Source organism: Microtus pennsylvanicus, chromosome 9, assembly GCF_037038515.1.
Source record: "Microtus pennsylvanicus isolate mMicPen1 chromosome 9, mMicPen1.hap1, whole genome shotgun sequence".
In the NCBI taxonomy this organism is placed as follows: Eukaryota; Metazoa; Chordata; class Mammalia; order Rodentia; family Cricetidae; genus Microtus; species Microtus pennsylvanicus.
Window position 1 is genome coordinate 57,764,070 of NC_134587.1, and position 20,999 is coordinate 57,785,068.

The following is a 20,999-nucleotide window of genomic DNA, read 5'->3' on the forward strand; positions in this document are numbered from 1 at the left end:
TTGCCGCGCAGACGCAGTGGGGGCAGAGCGCCTGTCACTGCTTAAGGCCCAGGGTGAGTGGGATGCGCAGGCGCCTTGATGAGCAGGCCGGCGGGCGCGGCGACTCAGAGCGCCTGCGCACAAGGCCTCCCCGGTCTCGGGCAGTAACCGAGCAAGTTCCTTTCCACGCCGCTGAGTGTCGACGTTGAGCCGAACTTGAGCAAGGGGGTTGCTGCCCGGACGTGCTCGGTTTGCAGCCTTCTAGGGGACGAGCGCATCCTCCCTCCCAAAGTGTCCAGGGCTGCGGAAAACGACTTTTGCAAAATTATCTCAGGTTCTGTTTGTAGCGTTTTCACTTTACAGAAACGACGACATACAACTGATATTCATAATTCATGGCACAGAAATATACCTTCACGGACCACAGGCTTCCCAAATGTGGTCGGTGACTGGAAATAAAGTTAACCGATAGTTTTGTTGAACTCCCACTTCACTCAATAACTACTAGATTCTCAAAATAGACGGGAATATAGACTCAGTGCCCTACATCCAAGGAACTCTGGCCTTCCACTGGAAATGTGGCTGTGACCTGCCCTATTCCTCCAATCAGAATTCAGAAATTACGGGCAAAAGGTGAGAACGTCTGGGATCATTGCCTTTGAAAGTTGAAGCTTTGCTGCACGGGTGAGACGCTAGAGGATTTAGGGGCTTTAGGGGTGGTCTAAGTGCAGAAACTGAATTAGACACCAACAACAGTTCAGGGCTAGTCCTGAGGTTCCTTGTGGTCAGTTATTTTCTGCTTAGTTCGCCCTCATGTCCCGCCTGTTCCCGATGATGTAAAGCCACAGGTAGGAGGCCCCACTTGCTGGTCCGGGGAGACAGCTCTTGTGCCTGATTCAACCGCTCCTGGGCTCCGACGTCAGACACAGGCAGAACTTGGCACGAGAAAAACTGGAAATCGACTCAAAGCCCTGGCAGTGATGTACTGTTTTAGCCACACGGTTCATGGAGAAAATCAAATTTGTTTTCTTTTGTTTTCACTCATAGAATAAAAAAAAAGAAATAAAAAAAAGGACAGGAGCGCTCCTGGGTATGGTGGAAAAGTAAGTGTATTGCAGATAAAAGGGAGGGCAAAACCAGAGGCAGAGATGTCTGGGAGAGTTCGGAGAGACTGTAAGAGTAAGACGTCATCTGTCTTGACAGGTCCGCTTCAGTGACGGTAAAAAAATAAATAAAATAGAATAAACAAAAAAACAGGGCAGAGTTTGGCCTCGGGAATTCGAGTCCTGGCTTCCTGCAGTGGGTGCAGACGGCGCGAACTGCAAACTCCTAGCAGTTATCTTGCCCCCGGCGGGCCACCGTAGCGCGAGGGCGGAGCCTGGCGCCCTGCGCATGCCCAGAAGGGAAGCCCGGCTTCCGACTCCGGGGAGGAAGCCGGAGAGCAGGTTATGTGGGGGCCGGCGGGGGCATTTGCCAGCGACACCGCGCGCGAGCCGGAAGTGCGGGAGCCCCGGGCTAGACGGTGGCGACGACGGCCCCTCGGCGGGAGGAGGACGATGAGGAGCGGCGGGGGAGGCGCGGGGCCTCGCTGCTGCGCGGAGCCGGGTTCCGAGCCCGCGGCCGACTGCGCAGTCCGCCCGCGAGCCTGAGTGAGTGCGGCGGGGACGGGCGGGCGGGCGGAATGTCGGGCGGCCTCCCCGACCTTCGCACCCCGGCGCCTCGGAGCCCGAGTCCTTGTCGCCCTCGGTCCCCTCCCCTCCTCCCGGAGCAGTGGGTCCCCAAAGCCCCGGCTTGGGATTCTCTGTAACAGGTGCAGACCTGCGAACCCCGCGGCTGCAAGCCACGGGGCCTTCAGATCAAGAGTTTCCGTACGCTTGAAGTCACTTGGCCAAGGCTACCGTCTATGTGAAGCCAGAAGGCGTCAGGGAGTGTGCTTGGCTGAGCTGTCAACCTTAAATTGACCCCCTTCATCTGTTTTGCACTTTTTACTAGGCAGAGTGGCCCACTGGCTTTAAGTTTGACGTTTGGTTTTGTGGGGGTTTTGTTTGTTTGTCGATCCACCTTGTCTTCTGACTTGAGTTAGTACGTACGTGTGTGTGTGTGTGTGTGTGTGTGTTTAGGCGTGTTCTTTTCTAAAGCACTGTTCTATCTTTCTGAGAATTAGTGACGGTCCCTGTAGAGTTAATGCCGTAACTGTACTGCCTGCGACATCACCCAGCTGAGCTGTGATTGAGTTGGACTTACTCATTGCACACCTTGGGTCTTGCTGTGCATTGAAAGTGTACAGTGGAGTAGCATAAGGTCACTGCCATCCAGGAACTCGCAGCCTGGGTCAGCAGGCCCGTCACCACATAGGTAAATACCGGCACCTAAGTTGGCACGAACTACAGCGTGGAACTGGTGGCAGGAGAGGAAGGTCCAAGGGAAGGGTTCCGGAGGCTCTGTAGTCTGAGCTGGGTTCCCACAGAAAAATGAAGCCTTACCCCAATAACTTTTCCACATGCAAATGTCGTTAACTACCCGTGAGTCATTGCTGTGATTTAGCTGGGATTCGACCTTCTTGCTGAGACTTCCTTGGCTGTGGCGTGTAATAAAACGCTGGAGGGGCAGCGCTTATCGCCGCATCTTAGTCATGTTTCGAGTAAATGCTTCACCCGGCCCTTGTATATTAAGAAATAGTCAAAAAGACCAAGCAAGTTGATGACAGGCTGCGCCTACATGTAGTGCTTGGCTTGCTGCCTTTCCCCAGAGCACTGGTGGCAGCTTATCTTCTGAATGGTTTCCTGTCAGACTCTGCTGGACCAACTGCGGTACATAGTGCAGAACCCAGGCGCTTCTGGGCTGTCGGGCTCTGCTACCTCCGGAGAATTGTTTATGTTCTCTGGGTGGCTCATCTGTGAGCTCCTGATACCTTTCTAATGGCTGTTGCTCTGCCTCAGGAAAACCTCAGGTCCTTAAACACCCACTTTCAAATAGAATAGAACTAGGCCAAGCCCTGGTTCTTGTAATTACGATGTTTGGTGAGTGGCAGAGCTTCCAAACACCTTATTACATTTTATGCCACTGAGTCTCATAAGTCTTAGATCCCAAAGCAGTGCATCCTGCTAAGTTTGCTTGCCAGGGGTGCAGGTTTTCCACAGTTTGGAGTGACCCTGGGAGCCTAGAGCCTAGGTACTCTTATGAAGTCTGCTTCATATAAGAAAATAAATGTCAGCTTAATACCTAAAATTTGGCCTGTTTACAATAGCTTACCATTCAACAGTGTAGCGTCAGTGTTTACATTTTAGACTTGAGAGTTTCTTTTTGTCGTTTACCATTTTCTTACTTGCAGATAAAATCTCAGAACAAATTGTTACTGGCTTTCATCGTGACAGTAATGTATCATCCAAGTTTTTTCTATGATTGCTTTTGCTCATCCTTGGGGTTTTTGAGGGGAGAAGCACAGAGATGGTCCTAAATTCCTAGCTGGTGTGATTTGGAGGCGTCTGCTTCAGGTTTGAATGCTCCCGGTACCCGACAGTCCCTCCAGTGTCTCTGAAGGCAGATCTGCTCATCTGTCCCCTAGGACTGTTAGAACACACTTTCTCATTATTGATGGCATGTGGGCAACCATCAGGGCCACAGCTAGCTCGTGCCACGGTGTCTTCAGCACACTGACAGTAGTGATTTGTGTTTGCGCGTCAGCTGTGAGGCTGGCACAGTGTCAGAACTTCCTGGCACTCACCAGCAGACGAGAAATGTTGATACGAGAATGGAGTTCTGTGTTCCTTGAAAGGTGGCTGGGATCTGTGAATTCCCCCGGAGTACTAATGAACATCTTGAGGTTTTTCGCTGGTGACACAGTTATCAGCAGGGACCTATGCTCACCGCTCTTGACGGTTTACAGCCAGCTAAACATTGTGATTCACAGAGGTTTTCAAAGATCTCTTGATGTCGGTAGCATCAGTTAACAAATACAAACTACGCTCTTTTCTACTTAAAAATAATTAAAGTGGAGAAACATTGTATCTGTGAGGCAGTTTTGACCTTTATTATAAAATATACTTGTCTATGGTAAAGAAATAGATTTGACCAGTTTACTGTCTAATTTATTACCATACCTACAACTAAAACACTTCTATTCCTATAGCTGCATTTCAATTACTCTTACACTTGTTACTCTTTAGGTGTGATGTTACTGGGTAAAGAACTATTGCTTGAAGGATTTAAATAGTATGCTGCTCTTAGTTCCAGGACTCATGGGGAGGCCATAGAGTTACTTGTCTTAAAGAGTGGCACTCAGACCTTGGCTTCAGGACCGTGTTATTTTTTAACACACATGCACTCTCGTGTTTGTATGTGTGTGTACACATTGAGTTTGTACATGTACACCTGAGGCAGTGCCCTCATAGTTCAGAGGAGAGTGTTGGATCTCCTGGAGCTGTGGAGAGGTGTCCAGGTGTCAAGAGCTGAACTCAGGTTCTCTGTAAGAGTAGTGTTTCCTCTTAACCACAGAACCACCTCTCCAACCTTCAGGACCTCTTTATGTTTTGAGTAATTATTGAGGACTCAAGAGAAATTTGGGTTGTATAGTATTTTATTGTGTAAGAAATTAAAAGTGAGAGTTTGTGAATTAATAATAAATCCATGACAAAATAGCAAGCGACATTTCTTGTAAACCTCCTGTACTTACAGAAATAGGGCTATGGTACTGTTTAACATTTTCAGCTTCACTTTAGTCTCTGCTTAGTGAGGCTTCTGCACCCGAGCTCCTGCAGGTACAGCATGCAGAAGTCGACCTGCATCCGAGCTCCTGCAGGTATAGCATGCAGAAGTCGATCTGCATCTGAGCTCCTGCAGATGCAGCATGCAGAAGTCGACCTGCACCCGAGCTCCTGCAGGTACAGCATACAGAAATCGACCTGCACCCGAGCTCCTGCAGGTACAGCATGCAGAAGTCGACCTGCACCCGAGCTCCTGCAGGTACAGCATGCAGAAGTCGACCTGCACCCGAGCTCCTGCAGGTACAGCATGCAGAAGTCGACCTGCACCCGAGCTCCTGCAGGTACAGCATGCAGAAGTCGACCTGCATCCAAGCTCCTGCAGGTACAGCATGCAGAAGTCGACCTGCATCCAAGCTCCTGCAGGTACAGCATGCAGAAGTCGACCTGCACCCGAGCTCCTGCAGGTACAGCATGCAGAAGTCGACCCACACACAGTTGTGGCTGTAGGTGGAGGAACACAGTGTTCGCTGCTGCTGCTGCTGCTGCTGCTGCTGCACATTTAGGGGCAATTTACTTAAAGGTCACTTACACTGTGGTATTGGGAACCTGTGAAGGAAGTCTTGATGCTCAGGCAGTGAGATCCAGGCCCACTGGATCTGTCTTAGGTCTGAAATGAGTGTGTCACGTTACTCTCCTGTCAACCTAAACTCCTGCATAGTGTCTGGCCACTTAGAGTGTGTTCACTGAATTCAGCATTTCCTGCAGATGGTAACACATGTAATCACTTGCCAGAAATCACACTTGCTGGTACCACTACCACGAAGAGTATTAGAAATTTTGTTGTAATAATAGGGGCGGCGGGCCGCTTCCTGCCACCCAGCCGCCCGCACGGCTAGCTTTACCCAAAATAATTACACGAAAACTGTATTCTTTTAAACACTGCCTGGCCCATTAGTTTCAGCCTCTTAACCCATTTCTAATAATCTACGTAGCGCCACGAGGTACACTTACCAGGAAAGATCTTAACCTGCATCTGTCTGGAGCGGGAGAACCATGGCGACTCCCTGACTCAGCTTCTTTCTCCCAGCCTTCTGTTCTGTTTACTCCACCCACCTAAGGGTTGGCCTATCAAATGGGCCTAGGCAGTTTCTTTATTAATTAACCAATGAAAGCAACAGATTAGAAAGATATCACTTCCACATCATTTCCCCTTTTTCTGTTTAAACAAAAAAGAAGGCTTTCATTTTAACATAGTAAAATTACATATAGCAAAACAGTTATCAAGAAAGAATTACAGTTACAATATTTATATCTATTTTATCTTTTATCATAACTAAGGAAAACTATAACTATCCATTCTTCAACTCCATCAAAGACTCCAGAAGGATATAATACTATCTAAGTAAGCAAGAAATAAGAAAACTCTAGAAATGACAGAGACATCTCGCTGCCTGAACAGTCACTCAAAGTTCTTTTGTACCGTTGGGGCATCCATCTTCAGCCTTCAGGCCCATAGTATCCAGAGACATTTTCATCAAGCAGGAAATTTCAAAGATAGTTTAGTCATTTTCTGCTGTGTCCTGCAGAATGTCTCGCAGACTCTTTCATGAGTCAGGAACCCCGAAAGACCATCTCACCTTTAGGCAAGTTCAGCAGTCCTCTCTCTGCGGGTTCTTTGTGTCCAGTTTTTGCATCAGTCCAGGCAAGAGCAGTTTCTTGCCCAAATGACTATCAAACTCCATAACGAGCCTCTTCAATGCCCATCTTCCTCTTGAAGTAGACTGGTGCTGCCAGTAGCAGACGTGTCTCATTGTCATGAAAAGTCCTAAGTTATTAAAACATTTAAAATGCCATATTCTGCAGTCTTTGAAAGATATGAAGAATGACTATCTAACTGAAATATATCTCTATATATCTAGAAAATCTAACTAACATGACTACAAGCTTTACTATCATCGATGATTATCCATTAGCAACCTATATTTCCTAAAAAATATGGAACGCTTCACGAATTTGTGTGTCATCCTTGCGCAGGGGCCATGCTAATCTTCTCTGTATCGTTCCAATTTTAGTATGGTGCATGTGGCGGACTTCTTGACCGGTGACGGAAGAACGACCACCACACCAGGATTCCACTCAGATCACGCTTTACTGGAGTGCCCTTGATTGATGGGGAGCAGGAAAGAAGGGGGCAGGAAAACGAGGGACAGGGAGCGAAGGGGCAGGGAGCACAGGGGAGAGGCAGCAGGAAGCGAAGGGAAGGGGGTGCACTTAGGCAGTCCCTTAAATAGGGAATTGGCACACGGGTCACCCTGTGATTGGCTGCCACCAACAGCTGACACCAGACCGCATCGGGATAGGCTCAAGAATCTACATCCACCGCACATGCGGGGAGCGCAGCTCTCAAAGCCATAGCCAAATATGGAGTTGTTTGTAACAAACAAGACAGGATGTCGGCGCCATCTTGTAATGGCGATCCTGTCCGGCTCACTACAGGTGCAGCCATGGAAATGCAGCCTTTAAAGAGTGAAGAGGGAGGAGATGGCGATGAAAAAGACAAAAAGAAAGCAAATTTGCCAAAAAAAAAGAAAAGTCCGTTTTACAGGGGAAACTTAGGAAACTGGCTGTTGAGATTGGCAAAGCAGGTCTGCTGATGTCTGCCATCACAGTTATCATCCTAGTATTATATTTTGTGATCGATACCTTCTGGGTCCAGAAGAGACCGTGGCTTGCTGAGTGCACACCAATCTACATACAGTACTTTGTGAAGTTCTTCATTATTGGAGTTACCGTTCTAGTAGTTGCTGTGCCCGAAGGCCTTCCACTGGCAGTCACAATCTCACTGGCTTATTCAGTCAAGAAAATGATGAAGGATAATAACCTAGTGAGGCACCTGGATGCTTGTGAAACCATAGGGAACGCGACAATTATTTGTTCAGATAAAACGGGGACGCAGCCCACCGCTCTTATTACAACAAAATTTGAGCTTCATTCATTTTCCCCCAAAAAGGCCTTGTAAACACATATGTCTGCATAAATGTAATACTGACCATGGTTTGTCAGTTGCCTATTAAAGCAAAACTGTCACTGTGAGATGGCAGCTAGTGTAACCTGCACTTCATGTGTGTCCATGCTTAGCACAAGAGCTTCATGTGCACTTCTGATACCATGCATCCCATGCAAGCCTTAAAGGGGTTAGCATACAGACAACAGTTTTTACTGCGGCTTCATTGCTGTCACATGACTCCTGCCTTTCCCCTTCTCCCTGAGCTCACGGTTGGGGATGGGAGGAAAGTCTTGCCTGTTAGCTCTGTACTTGCACAGGCATGAGTCTCAGCCATCATTGCATCCACACAGCAGATGTCAAACACTGGAAAGGTAGGCAGCACCGTGGTGTTGCTATGAAGACGGTGCTGATTTTGTGGGCCCTGCACAGGCTCTGGAGCAGCTCCAGAAGTCGGACATCTTTCCCGAACTTGGGGCATAAAACCATCCCTCTCAGCTGGAGCCTCAGCTTACAGCTCCTAGCTGCTCTAATTTCCTCTCTGCTGTCCTTGCCAAGTATCTATTTAGATTACTTTGAATCCTTTGTGTTTCCATGAATAATTGTGCTAAGTGATTAAAAATAAGTGGCACCGACAGCTGCTTAATGGAAAGGAAAGAATCCTAGCTCTGCAAATGTGCTCCGTCCTGCTCTTAAAAGATGCTCGAGTTTTCCCCTTTGTGATGACAGCCGTGAAGGTTGATGCCTGCTTTAGTCTCTCTGTAACTGCATGAACGTGAGTGAGGCAGGTACAGTCATGAGTGTGTCTGCCACGTGAGCAGCTCAGAGGCTGTTTAAGAGGACTCAGCAGATCACGGGCCACACAACATGAAAACTGGCATATTGATCGTATTCAAAAGTACAGAATTTAAGCAGCAGGGGTCAGAGTGGCATCTTTGTCTGTGACTTGCCCTCGAGCGATAAGTGGTATCGCATAGTGTCCTAACTAGTAGGCCATGATTCCTGCAGCTCCATGTCTTCTGAGGGTTTCTGGGGACAGCCACATCTGGACTGTCGCAGCAGTGAGCAGACATTGGACAGAGCCTGCTGAGGAGTCCATTGGAGAGGAGAGGGTCTGATGGTGATGGGAGTTGTTGGCAGTGGTTGCCACCGTCAGGTGGAGATGGTGGCCAGTGAGCTTTTCCTCATGTCTTTCTAGGAGTTTCCTGGCAGTGGGTGAGCCCAGAGTGATAACATGGTAAGGACAGGATTGAGAATCATGATGTCAGGTATTCTCCTTGACACAGGCTAAAACCACACAGCAATGATGTGGAAGATTGGTGTGGAAGAGGTTAATGCTTAGTGAATCTACGTTCTTTATAAGCTAGTCTGCTTCTTACTGCACAACCCATCTATTGGGAAAAGTATCAGCTTTGAGTAAACCCATTACTTCTGATTGTGATGCTAAGATGTCAGTATAAAATGCATTCTGGCATGCAAAATCATTTGACAAATATTTATTCTTTTCTGGTGATAACTCATAAATATTTTGCCATTGGTACATACTTTGAGGTACAGTTGATTACCTGAGCCATGGTACATGACCAGGTCGTGGAGTGAGCTGGACATTTCAGACTCGGAAGACCTAAGTATTGCACAAGGCACCAGCCAAGCTCTGTACTATTCATGGCGACTTCTCGAGAGCCATGTTGGCATCAAGTATATCTTTCCCGTTGGTAGCTCAGGTACAGTGGGAAGACAGCACAAGAGGGGGAGTAGGTCCCACACAGTGCAGCTGTTCCCTGCTTCTCACAACCCTGTCTTGTTAACAGTCCATGGGCGTAGACTCCAACACCCAGCAGAGGACACGCTGTTCCATATGGCATCCAGCTCAGAGGCGCCCTTGCTGAAACTTGCCTGTAGCCCTTCACTGTTCTCAGCCATGATGGAGCTCGCCAACAGCTCACAGTGCTGCACAGAAGCTCAGCTGTCCAGGGAAATAGGCCTGAAGCCTAAATGCTGGTTACTTTTATATATGCCAAAGGAGGAGCTCTTATGAACCCTTTATCTGATTAGCAGACTAGAACCAGAGCCCTTATCGGTGCTGCCCCTAGCTCTGTGCGGCTGACTCCTTTTCTTTGTCAGAATGTCTGGCCTGCATGTAGTTGATAGTGCATCTCGGTGGATAGCTCAGGGTGAGTGGTTTGCTGACTGTTCGACTGAATTAGCAGACTCAAGGTCCTTGAAATTACGTTCGCATGTTGCCATTCCCCTTAGAGTATCCTTGAGGTGGATGGTGGAATGAGGCAGACGGACTGGGTTATGTGGTTTCATTCTGAACCATAGTCTGTCAGTACGAAGGAAACATACATGTTTATTAATCTATTCTAAAAACTCAGGTTCAATTGGTATTCTTCAAAATGAGCTCATAATTATTCCTGCATTGTCATGGGATCACCCATTGTAAATTATGTTTATCATTGTTGTCAAAATTTTATTATCCTTTAAGGTGACTTTGAGGAGCTTTTTTTTTTTTTGAAACTCCAAAGTATATTACTTATTGCCAATCAGTTACACATTCAGACAAATGGCGTAAGTACCCTCTGCTCAGAATATCCTGTTTTAGCAAGCTGATCATTTTCTTAGACACTTCGGTTCTGAGTGCATAGCTTTGAGGGATACGGTACTTAGACAAGAAAAGGGACTGGGGCTGTAGTAATGAGGACTGTAGCTGTAGAGCAGTCTGGGCAGACCTAAATGTGGGTTTGAATTCAGAATGTGCTTCCTCTGTGTGTGTTGGGCTTTCTAGTTCCCCTTATACTTTCTCTTTTTTCTTTTATTTGAAAACTAAGTTACTTTGTCGCTACTTACCCAATTACAGGCACACTTTCCATAGTCACAGGTTTCTAGCGGGGTTTCAGCTTGCTTTTTCCTGTTTTAGAGTGGAGTTAGATGATAGATTGGGAGCTGTGGAACCGAGGCGTAAGGGCAGTGGGGTTTCCGTGTGATTTTGTCTAGCGAGTCACTAAAATGAGCCTTGAGTTCCTTATTGTTGGCCGCTCATCATTGACAGCTCTGTCAGATAACTAAGTGGGCTATGAAAAGAGCAATAAGGATTTTGACTTGCTTCTTAAATGAAATCTTAAATGTTATCTTACCATATTTTGCAATACTCCAATGTGTATGCAGGCTCAATATGTGTGTATTATTCCAAACCTTTTAAATCTGTTTTTGGGTCATAATTAAAGTCATTGTCATTGTTCCTGTTACTTTGCAGAGCTGGGGATGAAATCCCAGGCTTGACATGTGCTAGCAGATGTTCTCTCATTGACCTATATATGCTGCCTTCACGGCCTTTTGTATTTTATATCAAGTTGGAGCCACTTTCTTTCAGTTTTCCTTAATCCAATTCAAAAATACGTCCAAGCTTTACATGGGAAGCTGCATGCCATGCGCCATCAAGGTCTGTGGCCCCAAGGGATAACGCAGCCCTGTGTGGACTATTGACAGGCGACAGGGAGCATGCGGTAAGCAAGCAGCGACTGCAGTGCTCTGTTGAGTGTGCCTTGACTGCATCCTGTAGTTCTGTTTTAGCCACATTTAATACCTGCAGTGCTTGGGTATTTTTTTCTTTAAGTTGTGTTTTTATTTGACCTTCAGTGTTTCTTTTCCTAAAACAAAGCTTGCTAAATGGATGGCATTGTTTACTTCAGAAATTAAAGATAAAAGGGTTATGCTATTATTTATGTTCAACATGATTGCTTTGAATAAAAATCCAAGCAAGAAGACCGGGGGGGGGGGGGGGGCGGGTATGGTTTCAATTGCCTGTCATGCTGGAGCCCCTGGTTTAGCTTCCAGCACCATATAAAACTGAACATAATGGTGTAATGCTGTAATCCTAACACTGGAGATGCGGAGGCAGGAGCATCAGAAGTTGTTCAAAGTTGTCTGTATATAGAATTGACTGTATATAGACTCTTTAAAGAAAAAAAGCTGAGTGTAGCAACAAAGGAAGCAATAGTAAAAACTCCTTTATGAGTAACAGACTCTCAACCAGTGTATAAGGGTTGACAGAAGTGAGGGAGAGAGGGGCTTTAAGAAGTGTGCTGCCTCATGAGCTATTGTAGAGCGAGAACAGCAGCCACATCCAAGTCTCCATGGGAATGGTCTTAATTTTTTTTTTTAAATTAAATCATTGAAAACACATGACTGGTAGCTGGAAGCAGAGAAGCGCCTTTTCACGGTGTGACTGTGTTCTGTGACTGCGGGTTGGGAAGACGGTATGGAGCTAGGAAGGAATTGTGAGGACGTAGTCCTAGAGTATTGAGTACTTTTCATGAAGTACCTCTGAAGTCAAGATGCTGCTGAGTCACTGGTTCTCTCTGTGTCTCCTAGGATACCTACGTGGAGCTACCATGGAAAAATCCTGGATGCTGTGGAACTTTATTGAAAGATGGCTACTAGCCTTGGCATCCTGGTCTTGGGCTCTCTGCCGCATCTCGCTTTTGCCTTTGATAGTGACTTTTCATCTGTACGGAGGCATTGTCCTACTTGTGCTGATATTCGTGTCCATCGCAGGCATCCTGTATAAATTCCAGGATGTCTTGCTCTACTTTCCAGAACAGCCGTCCTCCTCCCGCCTCTATGTTCCCATGCCCACGGGGATTCCACATGAGAATATTTTCATCAGAACCAAAGATGGAGTGCGCCTGAATCTGATCTTGGTGAGATACACGGGAGACAATTCCCCCTACTCCCCAACTATAATTTATTTTCACGGGAATGCGGGCAACATAGGCCACAGATTACCAAACGCACTGCTTATGCTGGTGAACCTCAAAGTGAATCTCGTGCTGGTCGACTATCGGGGGTATGGGAAGAGCGAAGGAGAAGCCAGCGAAGAAGGACTGTACTTGGATTCTGAAGCTGTGCTAGACTATGTGATGACTAGACCTGACCTCGATAAAACAAAGGTTTTCCTTTTTGGCCGCTCCCTGGGAGGAGCGGTGGCCATTCACTTGGCTTCTGAGAATTCTCACAGGATTTCAGCCATCATGGTGGAGAACACATTCCTGAGCATCCCACACATGGCCAGCACACTATTTTCCTTCTTCCCAATGCGGTATCTTCCTCTATGGTGCTATAAAAATAAGTTTCTGTCCTACAGGAAGATCTCCCAGTGCAGGATGCCTTCTCTCTTCATCTCTGGCCTCTCTGACCAGTTGATTCCACCCGTGATGATGAAGCAGCTGTACGAGCTGTCCCCATCCCGGACTAAGAGACTAGCCATTTTCCCAGACGGGACGCACAATGACACATGGCAGTGCCAAGGCTACTTCACTGCGCTCGAACAGTTCATCAAGGAAGTGATCAAGAGCCACTCTCCCGAGGAGATGACGAAAACATCATCCAACGTCACCATCATCTAATGCCACCTCTCGATGGGTGCCCTGGGTTTCGGCTTGTGTAGAATGACGTCCTCTCTGGGTGTGTGCTCACGGGGTCTGCACAGTGGCTGAGCGTTGACAGGCCTCAGCACTCCGTCCCGATGATCCTATAACTCTCCATATTTTCAGAACTGGTCTTCTTGAGATTCTTACTTAGTCCCACCAGAACTTCTAGCCTGGTTAACACCCTTGTCTTTAGTTTAAGATGCCGGTGTGCTAGAGCTCATCCAAAAGTTTCCTGTTGGTTAAGTGGTAAAATCTATGTTGTAATCAGATGGAGACGCAAACAAGAAACCTTCAGGTGTCATTCCTTTAGTAAATATTGGGACAATCACGGTAAGCAAGCCTAGTGCTACTGCGTTGTCACCTTAAACATTAAGATGAAGTGCATGGTGGTGTTTTATTCTTGACTTATGCAATGCGATATTTTTAATGTAAATAACTCTGGTCACATGCCAATGTATATGGTTTCCTGGGTTATATCTATTTTTATGTAAACTCTATTTTGTTTGTGGTGAGGAATGAGTGTGAGGCCTGTGAGCAGATTCTATGCTCTGCTGCTGAGATCCGGCTTTTTCCTAATAATAAACAGGACCATTTTCCAATGTAGATGTACTGTGTTTCTGTTAGGTACTGTCTGCATCATGGCTCGTGGGCTAGGAAGTTAGCATTTTACTGTAGCTTTCTTTGCACATTGAACTTTGTAACACTCGTGATTTTAGTTAAACAGAATTTTAGCCTCTGCCAGTTTATGAATCTCCAGCTAAAACAGTAACAGCCGCAGCAAGGGCTAGAACTAGCCGATAGTTGAGGTAGACTGTCTCAACCAATGTGTGCTGATGTGCCTGACCTGACAGAGACGAGCATCATTTATTGTACTTTCTGCAAGTCAATTACATCATGAAAGAAAACCACAAAAGCAAATAACCAAGTATGACTTAGTATCTCAGTCTGTGTAACGGGGCTCCATACAAAGTGACAGTCTAGGCAGTCTCAGTTTCCCCAGCTGGGTCTGAAGGGCCCCAAAGCTTTGGCCAGCCTGTCACACAGGTAGTGTTGAGGAGTTGTGGGCAGGAGGTTGTGCTTGACCAAGTAGCAAGCCTCTGAGGACTGCAAACATGCGCTAGCATGCAGCCATGGGGTGGGGCCTGCCGAGTCCTTCCCCACAGTCCTCACCAGATAGACACGCTTGAGCCCTGCACAGTAGGTCAGCTCCTACACGACTGCAGATCACTTAGCTATAGTTATTGACCTTCCACAAGCAGCTAGAGCAGAGTAATAATCAGTCAATAATCTTGACCTTAATTTAAAACTTTCCATGAACATAGGGCTAGAAATACTTTTGCCAAGTAGCATTCTTAGCCTTCATTTTATGCCAATGTTTAGAAAATAATAATGTATAACAAGTATAATTTCTAAAGAATAATGATTTTCTATAAATTATTAATTGTAAAGAGTCTTGTTTTTTAAAGAGTTGGTACTCATCATGGAGGGTGTATTTTGTATGTGTAAATTCACTACACAATTAAAGGCTGCTTTTCATCCTGTCGGTCTTTGCTATGTAGAACGACTGTCCCGAATGCTCATCTACTGGAAGGACCAAAAGAGTAACAGGCAGAATGTAGTTTCTGCAGAAACCAGCTCTCATGCACACTTGGTCACTTCTGACTCTTACAGAGTGCTGCATCTGTAGTCACTTGGTCTGGAGGGGTGAGTGACCAGCCAGCTTGGGTTGTACATGTTCTCCTGATGAAATAGGACAGCAACCCCTTCCGCTTCCCGTTCCCCTTCCCCTTCCCGGCTGTTTTCCCTGCTGCTCCTTCTGTTCAGATTTGCAGGCTGGGACCTGAGGGGTGGAAGATCATTCTACCGCATCTACCGCCTTTGCTCTACTTGAGGAACCGTCTCTTAGGCAGCAAAGACGGCTGTGTTTAGAGTTGTAGGGCATCACCTGTTACCAGCTTTGTGTTTGATGCAGTTCCTTTGATGAGTAGGGATAGAAAACAAACCCATACATTCAGGGGCTGTGACACCCTTGATGCAGTTCCTTTGATGAGTAGGGATAGAAAACAACCCCATACATTCAGGGGCCGTGACACCCTTGATGCAGTTCCTTTGATGAGTAGGGATAGAAAACAAACCCATGCATTCAGGGGCCGTGACACCCTTGATGCAGTTCCTTTGATGAGTAGGGATAGAAAACAAACCCATACATTCAGGGGCTGTGACACCCTTGATGCAGTTCCTTTGATGAGTAGGGATAGAAAACAAACCCATACATTCAGGGGCCGTGACACCCCAGCATCAGTTCTAAAACTTTCTCACTTGGCCTCAGTGAACCATGACTACACCTGAGTCAGTCATCTCTGGGGGGGTGGTCATGGTCTTTCTGTCGATTTCTAGCATTGTTCAATAGCAGTGAGAGAAGTGGATAAAGAATCTTAAATTATTCAGCTACTATGAATTTATAAACACTAAAATTATCCTAAACACGACAAATCGGTTTACTTGGAAAAACTAAAATTCCTTGTTTTAAAGAATAATAGAGAAAACCAGATTTTTTTTTTTAAAAGAGGATCCTACAGAGAATACTGCAGGCTAAGGGAAGAAAGTATTTGTTACAGACAAAAGGGTGTCAGTAGACTAGAAACCACTTGACAGCAGTTGGTGACTCTGCTCTTACACAAAGAGGCAGGGATACTTAATTGCAGAGATGAATAGCAGAGAACTGTAGAATGCCATTTTCAGTCAAAGTCCTAATACAACATGGCCCTGTGCCTGATGAAACTAAGTGTTTCACAACATTTATTTGACCATGGTGACACCCATTAAATGCTGCAATAAAATGGGTTGATCACACAACAGCTTAAATCACAGGTGGGCTGCAGACACTTGAAATGAGACAGGTGAAGGCGTGTGTGTAGCTGAGGGTTCCTGCTGCTTGGCTTGGGTGGGAATAGGTCTGGTAGAGATGATTAAATAGTATGTAAACTATCGTGGAAGCTGCTCTTAGTAGTGGTTTGTGTTAACGTGTCTTCCCTCCTTAGGATCAGGAGTTAGTAAGGTGATCCATTGAAAGAAGTCACCTTTTCATCTAGGCCAGTGGTTCTCAACCATGGGTCACAACCCCTTTGGATCGAATGATGCTTTCACAGGGGTCTCCTAAAACCATCAGAAGACACTGATAATTACATTAGGATTCATAACAGTAGCAAATTACAGTTACGAAGTAACCACGAAAATAATGTTGTGGTTGAGGATCACCACAACATGAGGGACTGTGTTAAAGGGTCACAGCATTAGGAAGGTTGAAAACCACGTATCGAGGCTGTCATTGCCATACTTGAGTCCTTTGGTCATCCCCTGAGCCTTTTTCCCATCGTGTTTGATAATTACATATTTTTTAAAAACTGAAAGGAAAAGAATTGGTCTTAAGTACCTCCTTTGGATAGTTGACGTGAGCTTCGGTATCTTCATGTGACTCAGGTAGAGTTGGAGTTGACAGTTGGAGCACTTGTTCAGCTTGCTGGGTAGGAAATGCAAGGCTCTTGGTGTTCTCACTGCACATGCACCTCCTCTCCCCAATCAGAAGCACTGCTCGCTCGCGTGGCAGAGCCCGTCAGTCATCCTATGCCAGTCAGCGTTGGCCAAGGGCACAGATATACCTCCATTTATATTTTGTATTAAAAAGTATAGATTAAAGACAGGACTGTATAACCCATACTTTTTGACATAAAGTGCAATATATACATATATCACGGGTGTGTGCAGCATAATTTATAACCGTTTCTGTCAGTACAGCATATGCTGAAGTGTCAGCTTCCATAGCGAGGTGCATTCAGTATGAAGTAACTTAGTCCAGTTTCATAATCTGAGCCATAATTTTGTTATTGCCATATTTCCTTTGAAAAAGTAATAAAGTTTTATAGCTCATATTTGAATGTCCTCATACCTCTGCACTAACCATGGCAAGGAAAGTGAGTTTTATTTTTTAATTTGGTTTTGTTTTTTTGTTTTTACATTTAAGGTATACTTTTTATTTTTCTGTACTGACATGCAATAAATTGATACATGAACAATTTGATTAATGTTAGATAGTTTGTATTCAGTCTTTTTAAAAATTCTATTCATGTATTGTAGAACATTAAGGTAACTAATTGTTCAATAAACCTGTTTGACTGAAAGCAATGAATCTTACTCTAATGGTGTGGAAGAACATGCTTGCATTTCCTTCTCCCAAGAACATGACAGTCATCCTGTGTGCATTTAATTTCCGCTGATGTCAGCAATATTTCCTACATATGAACTACTGTGAGTGCCTAAGCCCCAGACATCTCTTCATTTCATGGATGCTGTCAACTGTTTGCCATTGTCTCCTTATCTTCAGATTTCATAAAGCACCTTTCTAAGAAGTCTTCTTGGTTTCTTTTCCCCCATTTGTGTTTACGTATGACCCCAGCTGATTAAAGTGGTCTTATAGTTGGTCTTTATGGGTCTGTAACTTCCTTTCCCTAAAAAGACACTCTGTATTGAGTAGTGCCCACCCAAGGAGGATGATGGAGTTGCGGGGCTTGCCTTAAAGCATCCTGAAGAAGCCTCCCGGCCAGTCACTATTGCAGACTGACTGCTGTGAGAAGATGTGCTGGGAAGCAGGCACTCCGGTGCTGTCCAAGATCCCCAGCCTGGATTCGAACTGGAGACGACTTCAGCTCTTCCTTAACTTCCCGCAACGTTCTAGAAAGTAATGAAGTTTGACCTGATAGAACTGATTTACTGAGGGATGGGCATGGAGGAGGTGGTGTTTGGGTACTTAGAAGCAGGGCCTGGGGGTTAATGGGTTTGTCACACTAAGTCACCAAGTCTCCATCTCAGAATTCTGTAACAGGTGAGTAATGTGGCCGAAAGATGCCCCTCCTCCATCTCTCAGTCTGAGTCTAGAAGACATGTTTTAATTTTACTCAATGAAAGAGCTTGAAAAATCATGTCCATCTTGGAATAGATTAGAATTGCTGCAATTGGAATCCGAAGTAGACTCACTGGGGATCACTCCCAAAGAATTGCCAAGAATTGGAACTTAGAAGTGTATGACAAACTGTATGTACCTGTAAATAGTTACGTGGTTGTGGTCTTGCAGAGGCTCAGCACACTTGCTTAACCGCCTGCTCTCCTAAGCAAGCCTCTCAGCTGGAGGACTGGCTGGGGGTGCTAAGGTAGGTCCTAGTAACTGGAAAGCCACTTGCTGCTCCCTGCTCTTCACAGTGCTGCCGTTCCTGTGCTGAAATCATGACAGTCGACAACATTTATTGAGACCTTATGATCAGTATTTCTCTCCATTTTTGTCATTTATAAAAAGATTTGTCTTTATTTTACATGTTTGGGTATTTTACCTGCAAGTGTCTGTGGGACCTTGTGTGTGTAGTGTCTTCAGAGGCCAGAAGAGGGCATCTGATCCCTTGGAACTAGAGTTACAGATGTTTGTGAGCTTCCATGTGGATGCTGGGAGCCAAATCTGGGTCCTCCAGATGAGCCACAAGTGTCCCTACCCGTGTTTTGTCATTCTTATAACTGAAGGGTCTACCAATCCTATCCTAACCTTGAAGGTTGCCCCCATCCCCCACAGTGGGAGTTGGGTAGCTGCCTATCAGGTTTCTATTGCATACTCCTGTTTTCCTTTCCTCCTGCAACAGCAAGGCCTGACGGAATTGTTTTCTGTTGCATGGCATTTAATGGGGTCCGAGACACCTTGTCCTCATGAGTTACTAAACCTGCCCCCAGGGAAGGAAGCACAGAGAAGCAGTTACTATAAAAATGGGTTTCATAGGGGTTGAACCTAGAACCACAACTAACAGATCTAGAACTTAAATACATGTCTTAAATTAGAAATGCTGGGAATAACTTGTGGTTAAATTTTCAGGAGATCCTGAGATCCAGCACAAGGCTGAGGAGAGGAAAAGACAAAAGTGGAGTGTCAAGGAAAAAGCAGAGTTTGAGGAATGGACACTGGTCAGTGCGTGTCAATAAGGCGAGTGGCAGAATCACAAAGGAGGGTGCACTTGGGAAGATTGTAGAAGGAAAAGCTGGTGGGCTGGACTATAATACTGATCAACAGACCAGAAGTGGCCCACCAGGATAAGATGATAGAAAACTTTTTCTTTTTTGGAGGGATTGGCAGGGGCGAGGTGGTAGTCCCATCTTTGATCCCCCCCCCCCACACACACACACACTGTCTCTTAAAATTATCACCATTAGTCTTAAAACACAAGTAAATGTCACTGGCATTTTCCTGAGGTAATAGCATTAAAAATGAGAAGAACAAGCAGCAGACTACACCAGAAAGTACGGGGACAGGGCTTTGCAATCTCCACAGACAGGACTGTCGCACTCTGCATGTTGGGTTTTCCTGTGTATTGACAACTCAGTTTCCAGAGGGTGCTGTTGGGGAGGGGCTTTAGGAGGTAGTTAGTCATGGAGGAGGGCCACAGCCAGCTTGGCATGCAAGGAAAGAGAACTGGCTAGCCTGCTGTCTGCCTTCTGAAAACTTGAAAAGGGTGGCCAGCTGTCTCCAAGCTCTACAGAGCACCCTTGTAGTAGATGAGCTGCTGATGCCTTGGTCTCGGCTTTCCAGGCTTCCAGAATGGTGAGAAATAGAATGTTCTTTCCTCAGCCTCCAGGTTTGTGGGATTCTACTCCTGCAGCCTGAATGGAGTAAGTAAACAACTGGAATTCCTGAGCTGACCTAGGGATGAGAACTGACTTCCCAGTGAAGTCTCTGTCTGTGTCAACCCTATCATGACTTAACATGTGGATAGCCTGTGACTTAGTCACTAGCATCTTGAGTTACAGACATCAACTGTATATATTTGGTTCAGAAAAACCTATAAAGTTTATGAATTAGAAAACAATTCTCTTTCCTCAAATATGTAACTAGGTTTCCATAAACAATGAATGAAAAGCCCCTCATATGTGGGCAGTGCCCCCACTGCGTGAATCAGCCATAGGAGATGTGAATACGTGTATCTCCCAGTCACATTCTCTCCAGGGGCAAAGTTCTCCAACTCAAAGTGGTCTTTGAGTCACCATCTTGTGTCCAAGCTCATGAATGCTATAGTATGCAGGTCAGAGCTAATCAGGGTATTAGAGTTAAGATGATCATAAAGATCACAGCCTAGTGTAAATGATAATTATTCTCATTAAAGCAGAGTCATTCAAATAAACATGCTTTTAAATAGGAATCACTAGTGCTGGTTTACATAACGATTTTACTAGAATACAAGATGAGCAGTAGCTACTGTGCTCCATACTATGAATGGAAAAGCCTAAATGAGATTCAGACTTCCTAGGCCAACTTACCCATGTGCGTAAATTGCATGTATTATGTGTTTTGTCTTCTAAGGGAAGTAGATAAAGCCATTTCTGTTGTGATAGCATCATTTTTCCCTTCTTAGTATGATTATTATTGTATCTTCAAACTTGAGAAAATAGGTCACTGGGCAACTTAGTGTGTCTTGTCCTGTGACAGAGACTGAAAGGGGAGACTGGAAACCTACCAGGTACTCTTGAGAACCCATCTACCAGGTTCATTAGAAGCCCATGTTAGCAAACAAAGTATGTTCTACTGAAAGGCAAACGAGAGCCAGGAAGTAAGATGTTGAATGTGAGGCTGTCATGTGGAGCTTTGTGGATTTCCCTTCCTGCTTGAGCCTTAGGTCTTCTGGCTGTGTGGGGAGTCCATAGGTCCTGTCTCCTTACACTTCTTATTCTCTACAACACTTATTACTGTGTCCTCCCTCCCTCCCTCCCTCCTTTCCTTTTTCCCTTCCTTCTTTTTTATTGGGGGGTAAAGGGTGGGGGGAAGCATGAACTTAGAGAAAAGCAGCATGTGTTAAT

The 20,999-nt window shown here is 45.6% G+C and overlaps 1 protein-coding gene and 1 pseudogene across 2 annotated transcripts; one reads left to right on the plus strand and one right to left on the minus strand.

Moving 5' to 3' along the window:
- Positions 1 to 1,386: 1,386 nt before the first annotated feature.
- Positions 1,387 to 17,296, plus strand: Abhd13 (abhydrolase domain containing 13). 2 transcript variants are annotated; one of them, XM_075986129.1, is made up of 2 exons: positions 1,387 to 1,628; positions 12,061 to 17,296. In XM_075986129.1, the coding sequence occupies exon 2, from the start codon at positions 12,081 to 12,083 to the stop codon at positions 13,092 to 13,094; it is 1,014 nt and encodes a 337-aa protein (XP_075842244.1). In that variant the 5' UTR covers positions 1,387 to 1,628; positions 12,061 to 12,080; the 3' UTR covers positions 13,095 to 17,296. The 2 variants fall into 2 exon arrangements, with proteins under 2 accessions (XP_075842244.1, XP_075842245.1); XM_075986130.1 differs by lacking the exon at positions 1,387 to 1,628 and adding an exon at positions 8,482 to 11,192.
- Positions 6,672 to 6,770, minus strand: LOC142858082 (U6 spliceosomal RNA; annotated as a pseudogene).
- Positions 17,297 to 20,999: the final 3,703 nt, after the last annotated feature.

Bases quoted from the DNA above. Each gene is read 5' to 3' on its own strand.
- Abhd13 (XM_075986129.1), top strand. From the start codon at position 12,081: ATGGAAAAATCCTGGATGCTGTGGAACTTTATTGAAAGATGGCTACTA.